General features: G+C 36.9%; 1 protein-coding gene across 1 annotated transcript; it reads right to left on the bottom strand.

The window, feature by feature from the left end:
- Positions 1 to 1,244: 1,244 nt before the first annotated feature.
- FAM114A1 (family with sequence similarity 114, member A1) lies at positions 1,245 to 21,524 on the bottom strand (the record flags this gene model as incomplete). Its single annotated transcript, XM_010181774.1, has 11 exons — positions 1,245 to 1,346; positions 3,990 to 4,043; positions 6,504 to 6,576; positions 7,863 to 8,002; positions 9,270 to 9,437; positions 10,544 to 10,629; positions 15,790 to 15,913; positions 18,117 to 18,269; positions 19,583 to 19,717; positions 21,114 to 21,220; positions 21,372 to 21,524. Coding segments are annotated over 11 exons (1,295 nt in total), but the record flags the coding sequence as incomplete, so codon positions are not given.
- Positions 21,525 to 22,655: the final 1,131 nt, after the last annotated feature.

Genomic DNA, 22,655 nt, shown 5'->3' with positions numbered 1-22,655 from the left:
AAATAAAAAGCATTTAAATACAATTCATGAGTGTATCAGGAGGAAAAAAAAAATAGCTGAAATAAATGTAATAAACCATGAAAACCCAGGAGAACAGGCTAGATAAAATATTGGAAGGTTCCTGTTTATGAGGTAAACTACAAACACAGCTCAGGATTTTAAGCTAAGGATAAGGATAAATCATCACGGTTGCTAGTGTTATTATGAAATGGCACTCCTGCTGCTCAGTTTTGCTCTGTCTGGCTACTGCCTCAGAGAAAAGGTGATTGCTCTGACACACAACCTCCCTATCCAAAGCAATTATCTCATAATTTCTCTTCACAACTTCCTTTCTTTGCCCAAAACCTGTATTTATGACTTGTCAGTATCAGTAACTCCATTTGATAAAAAGGTTAATAATGCTTAAACCCTAAATTAAACCTCAAAGCGTTAACTTGGTAACACATTTTGGAGGTCTTTCATTTGCCAAACAAAAGGGAAATTTTCTATTCCTTGCTTATTAAAAAGATTACTTTGGCCTGCAGTGTTGATCAGCCATTGGAATTAAGAGATAAACATAAATGAATATAAAATTATGTGTCAGCAAATAGAAAGCTTTACCTGTACTCTTCACTGCCTCAGAAAATTTCTTTTCAGTATAATTCTGTATGTATATCCTCCATAATTTTAATTTATTAAAGTTAATGTCTATTACGATACAACTCTTTCAACACAAAGTGTTACTTAAGTGGTACAGATTATTATGTTATTATTTGCTACTGTAAATAATACTTAACAGGTAGAACAGTATGATAATTTGTTCATGTTGGCAAAAACTAAATACTGAAACCAACTTTTGAAATACACATTTTTGTAACTGGCAGTTACGATGCAAACAATGGAAATGGTCATTTGGGCTGCAATGTTTTGAAAAACCTTGCATTCTAATTTGCTTCATATATCGTCTACAACTGAAAAGGTCAACATTTAGAATGTGTATTTAAGTCAATGCTAATATCAATAAACTTCAGTTTAAATTAATGCAAAGGATGTACTCTAATGGAGAAGAAATTACTCACTTTACTAAGTACTTCTAAAGTCTAAAAGAGTTTCAAAACATTGTTCATGTGCAAAACCGCATTCAGAGTTTTCGAAGGACTCTGAGTGGCCAGACATCTCTCACACCATTTCTTCTCTCTGCATACATTGAGGACATTAGGTCTGTGGTTTCTTCTAAGCCCTTGGTGACAACTGCTGGGAAACTGTCACTCCTGTGCTTTCAAACCACTGGTCTGGATATATGAAATCTGCAGAACTGGAAGCAATAGCTGGAAAGCATCCTGAATGTAAGTAGTACTGTTGCAACCCTAACGGGGAGAGAACACATGCGATTCATCAGTATAGTTGCCATGTATTTCAGGAATTACATTTTACTTTTCAAATAAACTTTTTTTTTCAATATCTGCATCATGCTATACTAGTATATGTATTCACATAAGATTTTAGAACCTATAGATAACAAAAATGATAAACTACAAGAACTAAAAACTAACAAGGATAGCCTGAAACACTATATAAAAATCTGAGTTCCTCTCGGTTTGAACTCTTGACAGTTTTGTTTCTAATGTGAGTAGAACAAAATGCCACAGTGTTCAGAAGTAGATTAGACTTTTTAAATACAAACCAGCTAGTCTCTCAATCAACAGAACTGATTTTGAATTTGCTGTAGGTGGAAGAAGCGTCACTGAAATTAACAGTTTGAATTATTATAATGGTTTTAACATGTAATATTATTTTTGGAATTTCTAATACTGAATGGTATAGCAGCTTGTAATTCTCCATAAACCTAGGCTGTACTAATATATATTTGTACACAAACGTGGGATTTAAGATGTACAAAACATTGTATTCCACAACTCTGGACATTCCCAGATCTTGCAATTCCTGAAGTGCAGAAAGATACAGAGCCTCAGCAGCAGATTTACCCAATAACAAAAGGAACCATACAGTAATCGTAATACAGCTCTATTCAGCTTTCCATTATTTTCCTTAATTGTATTGTTAATTCGCTGCAAAATTGTTTATTGTAAAGCAATCTTTTCCTCATTTTTAAGGGAATGGAACTGTTAGCTACGGAATCACAATTTGCAGTCATTACTATAGTTTATTTGGTTAAAGAGAAGTGTGATCTAATTAGCAGTTAAAAGAATTTGTGCTGCAGATAGCACACATTTAAGTACTTCATGAGCATATTACTCCCTCTTGACCTCTTCTCAGTAAAACTGACGCACATTTTACTCACTCTGCTTTCTGATGAAAAATAGCTCATGGTGTCTAATAGAAGAGGTCAGTCATAGATCAGAGTGTCTAATGAAAGAAATCACTCATGAACTTTTGGTGATGTCTGACACGTGGTTATCCATGCTAGACTGTGAATCTTTGTAGAAATCTAAATGCCCATGGGTGGGAAGCACTGTAGCATACCTGCAACTCAAATTTTAAATAACAGAACAGTTTGAAACTATCTGCGTATCAGAAATACTTTGCAATATTTGGAGCAGGTAACAGAACAGTAAGAATAAACTTATCTGAGGCAACTTGTCACTAGGTTAGAAAAGGGTTAAACAGCGCATTGAGAATTGTCTCCTGTGCAATACAGCACCAACACAGCAGTGGAATTTATCAGCTGGCCAGTCTCACTTCAGTCATACAGTTCTTAAGAAAGCTCAGTAAATGCAATATTCACAGAATCACAGAATATTAGGAGTCGGAAAGGACCTCGAAAGATCACCCAGTCCAATCCCCCCTGCTAGAGCAGGATCACCTAGACCAGGTCACACAGGAACGCATCCAGGTGGGTTCTGAATGTCTCCAGACAAGGAGACCCCACAACCTCTCTGGGCAGCCTGGTCCAGTGCTCTGTCACCCTCACAGTGAAAAAGTTTTCCTTATGTTCAGGTTGAACCGCCGATGCTCTGGCTTGCACCCATTGCCCCTTGTCCTGTCATTGGCTGTCACTGAGAAGAGCCTGGCTCCTTCCTCCTGACATTCGCCCTCCACAAATTCATAAACATTAATGAGGTCACCCCTCAGTCTCCTCTTCCCCAAGCTAAAGAGACCCAGCTCCCTCAGCTGCTCCTCATAAGTGAGATGCTCCACTCCCTCCATCATCTTTGTGGCTCTGCACTGGACTCTTTCAAGCAATTCCCTGTCCTTCTTGAACTGAGGGGCCCAGAACTGGACACAATATTCCAAATGTGGTCTCAACAGGGCAGAGTAGAGGGCTTGCTGGCCGAGCACAGAAAGTTGTGGTGAATGGAACTAAATCTGGTTGGCGACCAGTCACAAGCAGTGTTTCCCAGGGCTCAATTTTGTGGCCAGTCCTGCTTAACATCTTTATCAATGATCTGGATGAGGGGATTCAGTGCTCCCTCAGCAAGTTTGCAGATGACGCTAAGTTGGGAGGGAATGTTGATCTGCCTGAGGGTAGGAAGGCTCTGCAGAGGGGCCTGGATAGGCTGAATCAATGGGCTGAGGCCAACTGTATGAGCTTCAACAAAGCTAAGTGCCGAGTCCTGCACTTTGGTCGCAATAACCCCATGCAGCACTACAGGCTTGGGGCCTGATGAGTGTCTAGAAAGCCGCCAAGCAGAAAACAACCTGGGGGTGTTGGTGGACAGCAGGATGACCATGAGCCAGTCATGTGCCCTTGCGGCCAAGAAGGCCAATGGCATCCTGGGGTGTATCAGAAGGAGTGTGGTTGTAGGTTGAGAGAGATTCTCCTTCCCCTCTACTCTGCCCTGGTGAGACCACATCTGGAATATTACTATAATAGTGTTTGTGGGAGAGGCTGAACCCAAAAACGAGAGGTTTATGAGCTGGCACTGAATAGCCAGAATGATATTGTCATTACTTTTTATGTAGTTCTTTCTTCAGACATAAATGTGAAATGTTTAATTTCAAAATAACTTTAACAGAACACTTCCTAACGTGAAAAAGTACAGGTTTACCTCTAATAGCACGCTGTTGATGATGGGGTTAAGAACCTCTGCCTTCATACTGCTCTGTAAACCAGAAAATAGCATGAAATGCCAGGAAAAGAAATACTTTTAACAGAAATAAATTGATATCTGAGAAGCGGTTTTATGAATTCTATACAGGTCTTGCTTCACCTAGACTCTTATTCAGGCTGTTTATCACAGTATTCCTGGTAACTCTGTCTACACTTCAGTAGACTCTACTTACTTCTATCACTGAGTACAATAAACTAAGACAAGCCCAGGGTTTTACTTTTTCATCAATTTATACACCACAGTGTTTCAAATTCCCTGGTTTCCTGTGGATGCGATTTATGTGATGACATTGTCTGTCCATCTGTCTGTCAGTGCCCTTTCCATCTCCTCCAAGATTTTTTAACCCCTTGCTCATTTTCAAGGAAACAAAAAGGAAAAATACAGGTCAGAAAGAAAATTAAGTGTTTACAACTTTCACAAATATCTGTGGGTTGGAAGAAATGAAAGGCTCAGATTAGCTCCCCTACAGAAGGAAAACCAGGTGAAACTGAGATCCCCAAACTAGAGGCAGTATATATTGAGCTGAACAACACAGGCTGGCCAGATTTAGCTCAACCACCAGATAGGAATAAAGATGGATACAACGAGTAGTGACACTACCAGAGGCTAGAAAACAAAGATTCGCCAGTTCTTCTGCTTCTAAAATAGCAAGAGTTTTTTCCTTTTTTAATTCTCACTATTCTTTGCATTGTGTTTTTTTAGAATGACAGTAACCTCCAGCAAGAGTTGTTTCTTTCAATATTGAATGGTGGACTTTATGAGAACAAATGAAACACAGTGCAGATTAATTTAACTGAAGGATTTCTACTCATAACCTTGCAGTTTTCATATTACAGATTTAAAGAAACATGAAACACCTTGTATTTTATTTTGAGAAATATGACAGAACAAAGGGAAGATGGTTAAAGAATAAAAGAGCAATTTTACTGTCAGTGACTAGAAAACCCATTATGAATTGCACTATTTAGTTGATTGTCAATAAACTGAAACAGGTTGAGAGCAGTATCAATTAAATACTACTGATTGTATGAATCAATTATTTAAAAGTTTGAAAGAAATCTTGTGTAGCAAGCAAAGCTGTTATTTCTTATGTTTGCATTACTGCTCACTCAGAAATATGGCCAACATTACAGACTGTGTGAACAGCCAGCACTACAACTAACGTCTGAATTATAGAGATGTAACTATAGGGGTTACATTATGTTTGAAAAAACCAGTATTTTCTGTTCTAAGCCATTTCTTAGTTTCCCATGAGCTAACACACTTTGTAGGATACTGGAATGTGTTTGTGAAGCCAGTGCTGTTGGCAGGTTAAGGGGGAAGTTGAATCACTGGGGCGTGCAGGAAGATGTAGATTTTCTACAGTCCTGTGAGAGAGGTGCTCATGCCTTTCCTACTCATCATACTAAGCAAAAGGCCCTCATCTTTCTCAAAAAGCTCACAGGGATGGGATGGCACATAAAGATCACCAGATTGCCCTACGAAAACTCTCTTCTAGAGAGTATTTTGGCTGTGGGAAGTGTCCTTGTGCTCAATTTCTTACGTGTCCACACAAATGCCAACAAATCTGGTCTTAAAAACTGAGTGCAGAGTTGATAAGAACAAAAACCTAGTGCGATGCTTATGAAAGTTTTAGTTTCCAATTTCCTAGTTGGGCTAGCTTAATATTTCATGTGAAATTTATTTTTATACATCTGTGCATGTATTTATTGCAAGTGTCACACAAAGATGTGCTAAAATACTATCCTAAAATGCAAAATATGCAGATTCTCCCAGATTAACACGAAGGAATGTAAATTATTCAAAATAAAAGCAACTCAATAAATCATGTTGTCTACAAATAACTCTGAAACAACTTGCTCAGAGATGTGCTGGAAGAGCTTATGGGAGAACAGGGAAAGCTTCCTTTGATGTGCATTCACGCTTTCATGGAGTAGTCAGGAGAGCTAGAGTTTGTTATTCTCTGACATTCATCGAACAATTCCAGAAACAGCACAATTTTTGCCTCTGGATCCTACTAGAATACTCAGATGTCAGTCATCTTAAACATCTTGAAAGGCAGGATACTATTTCAAGCAAAGATGTTCACAGGTAAAGGGATGTTTCTAAGTGGAGTATCTTCAGATACATGACAGAGTGATTTTTTTTTTTAAGATAGATGACCAAAGAGATTTTCTAATCTCTTAAACCTTTTGAAAACACAGTGGACCTAGGCCAGGGAATTTAGCAAAGACTAAGAATACGGCTTGTGAAATCATCCTAAGGTACTGGAAGTGTTATCTGTTAAAGACTTTTACACAAATGCATTCAAAAGGAATAGGCTGAGTAGGAAAAGAAAATATCATCAACAACTTGAAAGTAAAGCCACTGGACTTGGGTAATAATTTCTGTTTTAAGAAGTGAACTTCGTTTAAAAAAGCCCAAATGCTAAAGAAAATGCTATCGTCTTACCCCAGCTGCTGTTAAAGAATCAGAAAACTTCTTTGATAGACACGAAACTTCATTGCACATGGCACTTGTTAAACTGGTTTGAAAAAAAGAGAGACAAATATAAAAATACATCCTTGTCCTGTCAATGGATAGAACCCCTATGACTGTCCCAGGCACAAATTTAATCTTAGAAGCCAAGAATGTTCTTAAGGCAATTTTGCTTCTAGTAATTTTAAAAATATTTTGGGGTAGACTTTGTCCATGATATTTTATATACCCCACTGAAAAATCCATTACTGACTACAGCAGCAAAATGATGCCATTTTGGCTCAAACACTAGTCATTCTTGATAGGAAAATGTTTCAATTTTAAAAATTCTAAACTTCTAGTTTAACTTTTGTTTTTCTGATGATTGCAGCAACACAACTCCTGAAAATACTGTTGGGAATAAATCAAACTTTAATGACAACAAAGAGAAGTTTCCTATCTAATCAATAAATCATCTACTCTACTGAAAGAGGAAGTACCCTTGTGGGTAGAGAACAAGGAGAGAACAAGGAGACTTAGTTCTGTTTCTAAATCTTTCACTGTTCTGTTGAAGGTTCACAGGTACATCATATAGAACCTCATCCTGCAAGACACACCATACATTAGCTCCAATTCTGAAAAACTCTTGTTCAAGCACTTTGGTTTAGACAGAAGTGTTCCTATGGACTTTGGTATTGTTATTAGCATTCTTAAAGATAAACGCTTGCTTAAATATACTTACCTAGGACTCAAGTGCTTACAACATCTTAACATCAAAGCCCACTGAAATCAGTAGAATCAATTACTACAGAGAGCTTGAAATTTGAGTTTTGAGTCCCACTAGATAAATTGGCTTCTTGACTTTATGTATTGTTTTTCACAGTTTACTACAAGATTGCTGACAAATTTGTTCTTCTTGTTTAGTGCTACAGATTCATTTTTGTATCTCTTCGGCAGATAAACTCTAGATAATGAAACTCCACTGGCAGATAGTAAGATTGCATTATGCACTCTAAAAGCAAATTCTGTATATGCCAGCACAGTATCTTTTTGCACAGGGAACAGGAAATGCAACCCAAAAGTAGCATGTACATTCACTTACTGGAGCAGAAACAACTTTCAGCTTGTGAATAGGTCATGTTTTTGTAAACATAGATATGTTACCCATGTAAAAACATGACAGGTAGCCTATGTAACTTCATTACATGAGAAAATATAGCACTAGATCCCCTAAAGCCAATGCTGTTTGTTGATCCATGAACTTACTGTGTCTTCAAGTGCCAAAAGTTGAGCCCAACTTCATGAGTTTTAAGCAAATGTCAAATGCTCATACATGAAATACATAACACTCACTTTGTCAGTACTTTTGCTAGATCTTGAGCTGTTTTTTCTACTTCCTGCCCATGTAGAATTAATTCTGCTACTTTATGAAGCTGTTCAATACAACGAGCAGTTATCTCAGCCAGACTTTCAATGGATAGCATGTAGATTTCCTTAAATTAAAAACAGGGAATAATATAATCAATAATATCAACACACACACACACACACACACATATATATATATATACACACACACACATATAAAAGAATATGAAACATAAGAGCCCTCTCCACCCCAACTGGAAATACCACCACATACATAGCGAAGTAATATCAGCCATGTCATCCACAGAAACGATGGAAAATAAAATATCCACAGACTATAAAATACAGACCTTACCCTGAAAAATTAGTAGAACAAGCCTACCAATTATTTGGATAGGGACTATGTCAGGCTCTTGGATTTTCTAATTTAGCACTTTTAAACCTAGTCCTAACAAACACAAAGATCTCTTAACTCTAGCATAAGTTGTAATTACCGGTATACGAAGCCAGAAGTGTTAACTCATCCTTCAGATGAATCTCCAGAGTAGAAATGGATAATACTCTCAATAAAAAAGTGGCTTTTATCAGAAATGATAAAAAATTCTACCTAGCACTATGGCATTAGAGCTTTCACAAGCTGAAGCCAGATGGAAACCTGCAATCGCAAAAAAATCTGTAATATAGACACTACAACTCTGTTTCCTTCTTTGGAACCTTTTTGTAAGGAAACATGACAGATAATTTCTTTATTAGAAAAAAATATCCTTACAAGGACACCAATTACATCGAATATTGCTATAACTTGGTGTAAAATATCCAATCACAATTACCCTTATCAACAAGAGGCGTAGTCTAAATGGACACAATCCTTTTAGCCTTAAATGTTGTTTCTCATAAAGAGAATTAATAATTATGAGTTGCCTAAATAATATTTCTGCTTTGTCTGTTTGTGATTTAAACTGTTTAAGCGTTTCAATCAAGTCTGAGAATTTTTTCCATGTATTGTCACAGGGAGAAAGAGATGCCAAGGAGTTATGATTTTCAATGTGCTATTGGTGTTCCACCACAGAATCCCTCAGCTCACTGTTCACTGTGTACTGTGTATATGCATGCATACACACAAAAACATGAATATATAAAAATAAAAACAACGTGCTAGGCAGAGGAGCCTTGGATATTTGCTTATGTGAACAGACTAACAGTAAAAATATTTATGTAAGTTAGTTTCCTATTGGGTCTACAGTGAATAGTTATGTATTAGTATTTCTTAATACTTCCAAGAGTTAAAAAAATAAGGACAACATATGGAACCAGCACACAAAGATAAAGGGGTAATCTTATCAAAGTATGACAATTTGCTTAATGCAACTTCTCCTCCAAAAGCTTTTTTACCTCTGCAGTTTTGTTTTTATGTACTTCTGTTTTATCACTGTCAAATTTCTCTTCTTTTTCAGTCTTTTCTTCACCAGGTTCTTTGGATTTTTCTTTTAGCTTCTCTTCTATGCCTACTGGGGTGGAAAAATTGGCTTCTTCCAGCCATTCATAAGCTTTTTTCCTAGCCTGCCAAACAAAGAACCCAACCCCAAAGTTCAGTTAAAATAGGGAATATCAAATGATGTTCCGGTACATTAATTAACAACACATTTAATGACTTCCTTTTTACATGTAGAAGTTTAAACATATCAAGCCTCTGTGTAGCAATTAGGTAAGTGTACAATTAAGAAACTGCAGGGAGAAGCATTTCTGATTGCATAAAGATGGATCAGCCAGAGATAATTCCTGTACAGGTATGATATTCCCAACCAACAAAAAGACTTGGTGTTAATACCGAAGTTACTAATATTTCAGCTTTATGAGATATCTTTCAAAGGAATCTCCATGGAAATAATTTTCCCAAATAAAAAAAATATGGAAGTGGTATAAAAAAGGGGAAAAAAAGGGAGGTAAGAGAGATGTCCTAAATTAATAAAGGAAAAATAAACAGGAAATCACTGTATCTTCATCTGCCTTCCCAGGCATGAAAGTAGATCAAAGTGGAAAAGCCTTGAAATTTTATACAACTTCAGACTGTGATTAAGGTTAGTAGGAAATCTATGATATCTCTTTTTCAATATAAAGTCAAAATATGTTAAGACTTAAGTGTAAGGTAGTCTGTCTATGTAGCTAGAGAGACAAATATTCATCTGAACCTAGGATCAGGAGGTGAAATGGGCCTAGTGATGTTACTAGCTTCTAGCCATCTAGCTTTTAGATGACTGAAGCTATGTAAGATAAATTCAAGACTTAGATTCTAGCTGAGAAAGTGTGAAGTTCCTCAGAAATATAAACATAATGAGCAAGAAAAATAATTCTGAACCTGAACTTTGTCCCCAGTACGAAGACCAAGTCTGTTGTGTTCAGAACTCTGTTCAGCTGAGACATCCTTGGTTCAAGGCTTTCTAACATGGCCCATAGTGCCAGCTAGTCCTTGCAACTGCATTGCCTTACTAACCTCACTTCTTCTAGGAAAGCTTTTCTACAGTCATAAATTCAGTCCCATCCTCCTGTACTTTGCTTTCTGAACTCTGTGAGCAGACAGGTACTGCTCTGTGTCTGATTTCAGAACAAAGCCCTCCCTCTTTGTCTTTGTCCAAGAAACAGAGGGCAGCTCACTAAAAGGCACTGACCTTATTAAGTTTGTCAGGAGTAGCAGCGACATGCAATTCAAACAGCAGTTCAGTGAGCATGCTGACAAACTCTTCTCCCATATCTGCTGCAAGAAAAAACAAGACACTTTTTGTTAGGCTGTTACCACTGTAATATTTTACACCACCAAATACATCCAGTCAAATAGTTTTCCTGAGCTCTCTAGCACTTGAAAACCAGTGACAGTGATACAGCAAAGAGGTGTGTATATGTGTATATGGTCAAAGAAAGAAGAGAAAAAGCAAGAGATGCCCACACAACCAGATATGCTAGCTTGACACTTTGACTACTCTTTCCACTCCATTTTAAATTTCACTAAGTTTCACAAAAACAGCTAAGAGGAGAAGAGCTGCACGATCCCTAGTTATCTGACAAAAATACATAGAAATATAGAATCTTTTAAATTGGAAAAATACCTTTAAGATCATCAAGTCCAACTGTAAACCTAACACTGTCAATCCACCACTAAACCGTGTCCCTCAGTGCCACATCTACCGATCTTCTAAATACCTCCAGGATGGTGACTCCACCACTTCCCTGGGCAGCCTGTTCCAGTGCTTGACAGCATTTTTCATGAAAAAAAAAATAAATTCCTAATATCCAGTCTAAACCTCCCTTAGTGCAACTCAAGGTAATTTCCTCCTGTCCTATCACTAGTTACTTGGGAAAAGAGACCAACACCCATCTCTTGAACCACAAAAGTCACCCATGACCCACAGAATAACCAAAGAAGAAGAGATACTAATCTCTTCTTTCAAGCCAAGGAATGAAAACTGCAGCAGAGTCAGATACAAAAAAGTTTCAGAGGAAACATAGTGGAGAACACGCTCTCTATTGCTCTGTCTTCAAACCACAGCTAAGAAGTGTGTTTTCTTTCTATTTTAAGATTGAGCTCTGCTTAAATGAAGAAGTTATTTTAGCCTGATAAAAGGTTAAAGTCCCCATATTGAGCCTGATAAAAGTCCAGGTACTTAAAAAATTAAGCAGCAAGTTGTCTTGCTGTATTCCCACTCTTTTGTTAATTTATTAGGTAGGGCCAGTTTTTCCATTTTTATGTATATGTACTGGGCTTAAAAGCAGAGGGTCATTACTCTTCAATGAGTTTGGGGATTTTGGTAGAACTGTTTACAGTCCACAGTACCTTGCAATATGTGGAAACGTGGTGGAATCTGACACTCAGATTCTAAGCTCCTAGAGGAAAGGACATCTCACCCTTGCTAGCAAGCAGAGTGCCCACCTTTGGTGCTATAAGATCAATCAGTATTGAGCACAAAGAACTCTTCTCCTGCAATGACCAAGAGACTGAGCTTTCCTCTTACAGCTGGAAAACAGGTCAAGACGAATGTATTCTGGCAGGCCAAAGAGATGCACAGAGTTCATTTCATTGCTGCCCTTATCAGTACATTTTGTAGGATTCTCAGGTTCTGCAGTACAGCAGCTCTTGGATATACTGAATTCACCTGTTCTTAAAACAATACCAAATTGTTTTATAAAGTGCAGCATGCAGAAAACTGATAAGCATTTCACTGAATCAATGCAATATTATCAGAATTGTTGATAATTGGCATATTCATCTCAATACTCACTTTGTTTACCACCTCTCTTAACCTCACATATGAATTTTTTTATGTTAATAGCTTTCAGAATGTAGATAAAGCTACCTTTTTCAGATATTCTCCTCTTGTTATTTCATAAACAACTGAAAGGAAGAGAAGCTGCAGTGAAAAATACATGAAAGGGTTGCATAATCAAAGTGAGAGGCAACATTAGACAGAAGAGTATGCATTTGGCTTTCTCCTACTTGTGTCAGAAAATCTTTTCCCTTTCTTTTCATACTGATTTTGCACGTATTTGACTGTGAAGCAAAGACGCAAAACCCGTACAATTCCATTTTCAAAGTTGCCAAGAACAAAGCCTAGCCCAAATCCTTTCCCAAAACAGCCCTCCAAATATCACTGCAGTAATTTCTCCTTGTGTAGGACTGAAAGTGTTTACGGTAGAAACCAGAAGTAGCACTAACATCTCTGAATAAGTTGCTGAGAATCCAAGATAAGAAGGGATCCTAAGAGTTTACGTAAAACAAACGGCCACCCTTTTCAAACACTGGAATGCTTCCCTCCAGGCTAGTCTTTTTTTTTTTTTTTTCTGAATATATATAGCACTGACTGATGACGAGAAAGTGGTAACTAACTAGCAGTAAGTGGTAACAAGTTTGTTTTCAAATACTGTTCAGTGGCTAGGTAAGACTGAACACTTTCAAACTCCATTAGTTAATCTCTGTCTTTTGTAGAAGGGTAGCTTTCTTACATAAAGGGAAAAAACACAAGTTTCATTGAGCTAGGAAACACAAATTAAAATCCTACTGAAGGCAAGTTCATTTTAATTGAACTGTTTACAAGTATTAAAAGTCAAAATGCCTTCACAGAATTTAACATAGCCTGCTACCTCTTGCTAGATTAGTTAGCTTAAGTAAAAACATGTAATTCTATAATAAAAAATACATTATTAAAAGAGCATATGGCTTACTGACTTGATTTTAGAAGTGTAAAAACTATTAATGTGCTTAACAGGACCTTAATCGTATTTAATAGCTTGAACTAAGAACACAAACTCAAAAGAAGCCTTCTCTTCACAGCAAGACATGAGCTACATTTAGTTCTGATCAGCGAACTTGTTGTTAAACTTTCCTGTCTTTTATCTATGCTGGATGCCAAATAATGTTTAAAATTTTTGCTGACATTAAACACAAACCATTTTCTTAGCTAAATACTAATTATGCCACAGAAATACGCTTAAGGTCCCAATAAGTCATTTTAGATGAACAATTCCAGTTTAAAAATAAAACCAAACAACTCAAATCTACACCCTAAAAGATCAAGTGTGCTCCCTGGAAAGCTAAACTTATTTGTAAAATATGACCAGAATGCTAAGTGTAGTCAACAGAAAGTCACTGGAATCCAATTTAAATTATGTTAAGATGGGGAAATGAAAGTCTGAATGAATCATTAAAATGTTTAATAAAACTGTGCTTCATCAGGGAAAGCAGACATGCAAATCACAGACAATCACATGTAAAGGTGCTCGATATTGTTTTTATCTAAAAATGGCAGACAATTGCCATGTAAGGGGATATTAATGGAATTCGTTAAGTTTTACGAAGTTTTATACTTTTGCTGCACTCAACAAAAACACTTGGCATTAACAAAGTCAGGAAAAAGTTTGGTCTTCCCCAACTCAGGACGATGATATCAAGCCTTCACTCACTGTAATGAGTTTTTAATGAAGATAATGTATTTTTGTGAAGTGTACCCAGATTAAGATACTGTTTAGAGAGGATGTGTGAAAGCACTATACACTGTTAAGAGTACTCTCAATGCAGTATTGAATGTACTACGGATTACGGGTGAGAGGCTGAAGGGAGACGTAAAGGCCACACGTCCCATGTTAGGAGCCTGACCACAGCTCACCCCTAACAGAAAGCTACTTTGAGAAGGGATTAACCTTTCTATTCTTTCGGTGTCCTTCAGGGGAACTAAAATTTGTCCAACTGAGTTCTCATATATAAAATGTATCTGTAGTTTGAACACTACTAAATCTTGAGCCTGACTGCACTAAAGGATGTAATTTTGAACTGCAGCCTGAAGTAACTCCCATTCAGCTGTAAGGTGGAGAGAATGAACATGTGTGTGGTTATTATTTCCGCTGTCACAGAGAGGAGGATTTGTTTCACTGCTGACTGATTTGCTTTGGCAGGGGAAACCCTGCAGCACACACTGATTTTTTCTTTTTTTTTTTTTTTCTTTAAGGTGCACATTGCCTTGGTCCCAGCCTCTTTAGAAGTCCAGTCAATGTTTCAAGGAGCATGATCAGCAGCTGTGCTTCACTGAAAAAACAGAAATTTTGACGTACAGAGAAAACATCACTTTGTGCAAGACACAGAGCTTTTCCTGGGGGCTGGTTTGAAAGCAAGGAGCTATTTCCCACAGAAATTAAGGAACAGGAGACATCAAGTGAGTCCTCACTCCTCAGCAGGTAATACGCTTTCTTGACTCTACTTCTTACAAACCCACTTTTAAAAAAAGAAACAAGGGGGGAAAAATCAGCACAAAACTCTACATACTAAGACTACACTGAACACTCACTGTTCCCTGTGAAGAAACAATAATGTCCCTGAAAGATATATGAGGCAAACTGAGTAAGCACTGCTGGAAAGAGCAGACCGAGCAGGAAAGACTTTCCAGTTAGAACATGTGGATGTTAACACAATTTTTCTAACTTTTCTGAAGGCTAGAGAAATCATACCTCATTATCTTCCAAAATGTAGATTTTATGGGCAAAGCACCCCTGAGGAGATCAAGAGGGTGTGGAAGAAATATCTTTTTATGTTTCTGCGTTTCTGAAATAATGGTGTTTAATGGCATGAGCCAGTCCTCAGACAGGTCAAGGGTATTGTTTCTATTAGCTAGAAGAGGTTTGGTATAGAGACATGAACTATGGTGGCTTCAAGCTAACTTCTTATCCTTCTGTTCCCTGCCTGTTCTGGAGAATGCCAAAATTTCTGACCTCTTTAAAACACCTATTTTGCCCCTAACCAAAGGGCCCACCCATTTTACTGCAACTTCTGTGAGCTGATCTATGGACTGCCATGCTGGTCCCATCCTCTGTGATGCTGTGCACTGTGCCATAGCTATGGCACGTTTCTGCTGTTTTAACTTGTTTCTCACATCTTGCCAAGCAATACCAAGAAAGCAGCTTTCAAAGAGACTTTTCTTCAAAAAGTTCAGTGTTCTTATGCTTTATTATGCTTTATTCTTCTCCCTATCTAGCAAGAGAGGATGCAAGTAAGGATGAAGTTGCTAAACAGAAAAGCATTGCTAAACCCTCCTACGTGTTCACATTACAAAACTTCATAAACAGATTCTGTAAGAAAACCTCAGTTACCAAAAACATTATTCTTCTTATTTTCTGCTTTGCTTTCACTGATGATACAGTAAAGTAATATAATACTTCCTTATCTTCTATTTTCTCTATTTTACACTTCAATTACAATATAAATTCAAAACCAAGCATGGTTCAGCTTCCAGAACTTTCAGAGTAGTAATTTTAGTGGCTTGCTTATGAAGAGTATCAGGATATCAGAAATTATAGTTTGGACTGTAATCTTTTTAATTACTAAATGCAGAAGCAACAATTGTTCACATGGTTACATCTCTGTATTTCTAATTACCTTTCTGTGCCTGTACCACTTCATCATCTGATTCCTTTGGAACAAAAATCTCCTTTACAGCAATTAAATAATTTTTCACAGCCTCCAATTGCTCTCCATCAAGTGTTGCTAAATATGACTGAATCTGTAAAAGACAGAAGACATTTCTAAACAAAACAGAGCCTTTTCCTTAAATTGCTACTTTTAAGCCTGATATCAAAAAAGGCTAGGAAATGGAAACTTCCATTATGCTCAGATCTTGTCTCTAACTTTCCAACTTATGTATATGCCTTTTCAGCTCTCATCAACAAAACTTGAGTATCACAAAAATTACACCAGCCCTGCAAGATCATCAGGTCTCTACCTTCTTCCAGAACATTCATTTTGAATTATAAAACTGTGGTTTAATTGCAAAGTGCAATAATTCATGTTCAGTCTGAGCACTCACAGGAGGAGTTAGAAAAAGAAGTCTGTTTCCTCTCCTTTAAAATGCAAACAAAACTTTCAACAGTCTACCAGTCTACCAGTGCTGGAGAACATATTGACAGATATTTGAGAGTCTCGTGTGAGTCCCTGCATATTTACTAGGGTGGCAAGCCTAAGAGGGATGGAAACAGATTCATTGAATCACTGTTCATTCACACTCCAGTTACGCGGTGTTAATCCCATGATCACACTCTCTGTTTGTGAAAGCCAAGAGAAATGCCATCTCCCATTTCAAAATTTCACTTTTAGGTTTGTTTCAAGGTTGCTTTCTTTTAAGCTTGCCTGATATATGTGCAGACTGGCTCAGTGAGAGACTGGAGAAAAACATTATTTTCTTGTGTTCCTCCTTGATGTATCCAGCTCATATGCTCAGAGTTAAATGCAAGGTAAAGTTGGGAGATCCAGCTCAGGTTGTGAAGGACTACCTAGGGCTTTTTGGCCCTTGCTATAGCATTGTCCATTTCACAGGATTAACTGGGACCTTTTTTAATGGAAACTTTTCAAATAAAAGCTGTAGAATATTTTAAAATCCCTGCTATTAGAAGGAAATAGGACATTAGCAATGCTTTCAGTCTCTCTTCTGTTTCTCCTGTGACACATCAGAGCATGGCTTTTGGGCTGTTAGTAAAGGTCTCAAGCTCACAGCACTGTGAGTGAGTATTTTGTGTGTGCGCATGTGTGTGGTAACTGGAAGATGTTCTTTGAGTCTTTTGGAATTATATATCAGGGAACTGGACTTGTTGACCCACACAGTCGCACTCAATTCTGTTGGAGTGAGTAGGACTATGAGTCAGGGGTTATGTAGGACATAACATGAAGCACGCCAGAAACCTCCTGGTAACAATCCACACATGTCTTCCTTACCCTGTGGTATTTAACAGTGAAAGAAAAATAGCGTTGACGTGTTGACACATGCAATTAACTTGAGCTTGTTTTCTATTTATCGCTTTCCTGGTTTGTGGGTTTCTTTTTTTTCTTTTTTCAAAAGCAGGCCCTTGAACCACACATGTAGGATTTAAATTCGTAATTCTGCATTTAGACATCAGTGCAAAAACCAAAACCACCATGGACAGTATGTACCTAGCTGTTATTAAAATAAGCTTCTTTTATTTGTGACAGCAAATATAGCATTTTAAAAAATAAGTTGGTTATTTTTTATTAAAAATAACCCAGAGGGCAAGGAGGGGTAATAACTAAAACAAAAAGAAGAAAACATGTATTTTAAGAAATGTGTTCAGAAAACTCTTTCAATACAAATACCACTGCTGGGAATCTAAAAAAGTTCTATTAATCTACTGTCAAGAGATCTTCTGACAGCTGAAATTAAAAAATGTATTTATCATATAGGCTTTAACTTTAGCGTGCTCTTCAGACATAATAGCATTTGTGTACTTCCAGTGATGATATCTTGGGGTAGTTTTATGTAAATTTAAAACCTAACACAATAAAGAAGACTTAGGAATTGAATAAGTAATTTGGATTTCATTTTAATTCACTAGCCTCTAGGTGTAGTAGCTCTGGAATTCCTGAAGGCAAGTATCAGTGCCTGATACAAAACCAGAAGACATTACCCTCCTTGCAGTTTCTGAAAAGACATCTGCAGAGTCATGGGCTGGTATATTGTCCTAACAAAAATAACTTTCAGTTCTGAAGTTGCTTGTTTTGAGTTAGTCCTGGAGTTAAATTTTACATGCATTGAGATTGATTTCCTGAAGCCCAAGACTGGCCCATAGGACCCACCCAGCTTTCTCTGAAGTTGACGAAAAACTTACTGTTCATTTCACATGCACCTGCAGAGCGAGATTAATGTAAAGAACAACTTTTTACTGACCATTTTGATTTATGCTGTCTGCATACTGTACCTGGGCTTCACTTTCATTTGACAGGATTTCCAGGGCTTCGAGGTGAGACAAACCCTGGAACTCATCAAAAAGTAGTTCATAATGGGCTGTTCTTTCAACCGTAACTTGCTGGGCCTGCCTCTGTTTCTCTTTCTCTTTAGCTTCTCGCAACAGCTGCAAAAATATACATAATTCCTGTTGTTTTACTGGTAGTGCTATAGGTATGACAGATTTTATTACTTTCTGCTTCTGCTTGTCTAGGAAGCAGTAATAATATTTGGGACTATATCACACCTGCAGAGTTGAAATTTTAGAGCTGAAATTTTAAAGCTGAAATACCTAACTTCTCTTTTGATAAACTTCTTTAATAAAATATTGAAGTAGTATTCTAAGTATGGTTTTCCCAGTGGTAATTGCTAACCATATTTTTTCATAAAACAATGAAAAAAGAAATATTCTTGCTTTTGTTCTCAGAAGCAATGTCAGTTATGGATACCATATAATAAATTTAGTCACCAATTACAGTGAAAGAAAAATAAAAAGAACTATTTCATACACAGCCTTAAAGAGTCATGCAATTCATTCCATAGACCACAAATGGGAAGAATATTGTTTTCAGGACCTACCTGCCTACTTGCATAAATAATGCACCCAAATAAATATTTCCTATAAAATATTTTTAGCAGATATCAAAGTCAGTTTTCTGTGACAGTAGGACTGACAAAAGAGATTGGCCTAGTAAGGTGTGACTTCTACCAAAGGTGGGGAAGAACTATACACCATATACTTCAGGATATTTTGCAGTTATCTTCTTATACACTTTTATTAGTGAATAAGAAGGATAGAATAGTGTATAGAATAGCATCTTCTATTTCTTCTTTCTGTTCCCAGGAACCAATGGCCTCTTGTATGAATTTGCTACAGTAAAGCTGGTAAATACATCTGAACTGCATCTTAAGTCACATGTGAGTCTCATAATTTTGTACTGACAGCACTTATACTTCTGTTTTTATCATGCCTCTAAACTTTTAAATGTATGAGTCATGACTGTGTAAGAGTACCATTAGTTTAGATAGACATTAAGATATAACTTTTCACAGCTTTAATTCCTAATGAAACATATGTCAGATTCCAGTATCGCTCATTTCCAGGGAAAGTACTGTAATGATGTTTATGCTGGAAGACATCTATCTACAGCTGTTACAAAACACCAGCAACTTGATTCTGTTTCCAGCGTGTAATGATTTATCACCACATACACTATCTTACTAAAATCAGCTATTGTACATGTGATTACACAGAAAATATTTTACTTTATCTTTTGTGGTTTTATGAAGAAAAAGAAAGTGGAGCAAATACAAAGCACAATATTTATTTCCATAAGCCTAACCAATCTGCAATAAATAAAGCCTCTCCCTGAGGCATCTGAAATTCTGGAAAAAGAATGTGAAACTGCATTGACAGAGCTGTATTTAGATAAACCCAACCTGAGACAGAGAAACTGTTCTTGCCATCAGTGTTTTGGTTCTCTTAAATCCAGGATCGCTTTCTGCAAGGACATTCATGGTTGTCTTCCCAATAAATTCCAAAGCATCTAAGCCTCCAGATAGTACACTTTTCCCCTGTATAAAACAATGCAATGTGGTTATTTTCTTTCCACTTTATGCTAATATGAACTGTAAAAGGTATTGCTTTTGCCAACACCATCTTTGAACATTCAGGTCCCTACATTTTCTATGCTTTAACTAACAATAGGATCGATACATTTATAAAATTATGTTACTTTGTTCTGAATACATTTTCAAAAAGAAAAAAATATTAAATATACAAATATTTCTAGTTAAATAAAAGGCTCACACCAGAGGAAGCATAACACCTCCTGCCAATAAAAAAATTATGAATAATACCACTTTAATTTCATCTGAAGTGGCATCTAGTCCATGGGAACATACACATCATGAACAGCATGACCTTGCCTTACCCAACTGATTTCTACAATTCTGTTACTTGTGATGACTCTGGAACTGTCTGTCAAAAATACAGTTGTTTTTCCTGTGCCTTTGTATTAGCATTAGCCATCACTCACAATTTTTCATGTACATTGAACAAGAATTTTCACTGGCTAAAAATTTCCAATTCAATCTGGATTATGCATCTGTCAGGTACTCCCATGCTGATGTGACCTGATACATTGGGTTGGCCAAAAACTAACTGCATTTTTTTAATAGATGGACATACATGTTTTGAAATGTATCTAACTTCATTTTAAACTGCTAATTCATTAGGTCACTTAGCAGCTGGCAGGTCAAGCTTGTTTTAGAAAAGGAAAGTGTACAATTTAGTTAACATTTATTTGGCATCAATTTAAAAATGGAAAATCAAAGGAACATTTTCATCATATTCTGCTGTATTACTTCAGAAAAGGAAAAAACACTGTGCAATCTGATAAAAATTTATGTAATGTGTATGGTGAAGCTGCCTTAAAACTATGGCAGCATCAGAATTGGTTTGCTGAATTTTGGTCTGGAGATTTTGACCACCTGGGAAGGCTAATATGAAATGAGAGACTAGATAGAAAGGTGAAGGTAAGGGCCAGGGTCTAACAATACAGTCTAGCAACAGCCTTAAAATAAGCAAGTGGAGTATTTTCTTATTTTATCTGCCTTCAAAAATGATAACAAATCTTATACTTTCTCTGGAAGGAGTTAACTGTAAAAAACATAGATGATGGTAACACAACTGTAAAAAAGATTTGCAGAATTTCATATACTTTAGAAGATCATTTTTCACTGAAACTGGTGCCAAAGTAGTAACTGACTTAGTTGTGTTTGAATTTTTTTTTTAATTTGATACAGTTATTCTGCCATGGAAGAGGCTCTAAACAGACTTACAACAGAACCGTTTTGACGAAGACCTACAACTTACCAAACGCTACCTGTTAAATGTGACCTACAGTGAAGTTGCACCTAAAAGTGATGAAGAATAACTAGAGCAGAGAGGCCAGCTGAAATAACTCACTGTGTTTTGTACAGCATTAGTGATAGCTGACAACATGCCACGAGATCCAGATAAAGGAGAAGAAGGAATATTCTCAGAAGAGCTTTGGTCCAGAGAATCTTCTGCTTCTAATAAAAGAAAACAAGCAAGTTACAGCATACTTTCCAGTCATAAATTGCAGTACACTGGATTCTGTGACCAAAACCTTAACATTTTGTAAATTGGACTACTTTGGCAGTGTCAAAGAGCTTTGTCCAATTTCAGTGAACTTGAACTTACGCAGAATTGGTGTTTCAGCCACAGGAGGCTCTGCTGTTTCCGAAGAAGCTGAACTTGCGTTATGAATTCCTAGGGTAGTTCCCGCTTTTTCCTTTACTGCTGTTATCCCATGACCTGCAGCAGAAGCATATTTTAGATTATATGATTTGAAAACTTATTTCTAACAGTGCATAGTATTCTTATACTCTACGAATGATGACAATCACAATAACTATTAAACTTACCTCAATTGCTTATTTTTTTCCTAGGTTAATAATTCACTTGCTCTACTATATCCGGTATAATAACTAATTAGAAATTATAAAGCTGAAATATAATACAAATGACACTGGATCTAAAATGTAAAACTTGTTTCAATGGCACACGTAAATTTAATTCCCTGCTTTTCAAAATGCTAAGTATTCTAAGTATTCTATTGCAATCAGTTTAAACAGAAATTGATGGTCCTCCTAATGCCACAGGGAGGGTCTAGCCTCATCTAGTCTTCTGAAGTCTACAACAATTAACCCACAATTAACAGACTCTGGGTGACTGCAGGGCTGAGGTAAGGAATCTGTTCCTCAGCCTGCAGCATAGGTGCTATGTTAGGTAAATAGTTTAGGAATACTGACTTACATCCCCAAAGTTATTTCAGGATTTAAGCTCCTCACTTGCTCATTTGAAGTCAAATTCTGAAGTGTGTCTCCTCAAAGCTTCTGTCAAAACATACTTTGTAACATCTGTTGGTGTCACATGACACAATTACTGCTCTAGTGGTCGCTGATCCACAGAAATTTTACCCCTTTTACCTGATGCATACGTAGTGACTTCCTACCTCTCTGTTCTATTAAAATGGTCTAGTTTAATCTAAAGAATGTATGTTATTAGTGTTTCTAGCCAAACAATTTTGATAGACTTGGATTGCTTTGCTGCTTTCTACACAGAGTTTATTTACACTAGCAGATGTCAGAGACTGGTAATATCCTGCTATGGGATAGGGTGGGATTGCCTGGTAGTCAGCAAAAGGAGGCAGTAGCTTCCTAATCTGCATCAGCTGTAGTTGAAAAATGCTGCCCTTAAAAAAGACTACCCTCAAACTGTCTGCTTATTCTGCTTCTGGATATATCCATAAGAATGTTTGTGATCTGCTCCTCTCATTACAAATGATCCAGCTAGCACATCTTCCTTAGCTGGAAATTTCTGCCCATCAGCTGAGACACAGTAAGTAAAGAACCAACCAGGCAGCAATATTTATTTTCAACACAAAATGAAATTTCTTCAGTGACTTTTATTTTTTCTTGCACA

Source organism: Mesitornis unicolor, unplaced genomic scaffold (genome assembly GCF_000695765.1).
Source record: "Mesitornis unicolor isolate BGI_N332 unplaced genomic scaffold, ASM69576v1 scaffold5553, whole genome shotgun sequence".
In the NCBI taxonomy this organism is placed as follows: domain Eukaryota; kingdom Metazoa; phylum Chordata; class Aves; order Mesitornithiformes; family Mesitornithidae; genus Mesitornis; species Mesitornis unicolor.
The sequence above is the reverse complement of the archived record's forward strand: the minus strand, read 5'-3'. Positions and strand labels throughout refer to the sequence as shown.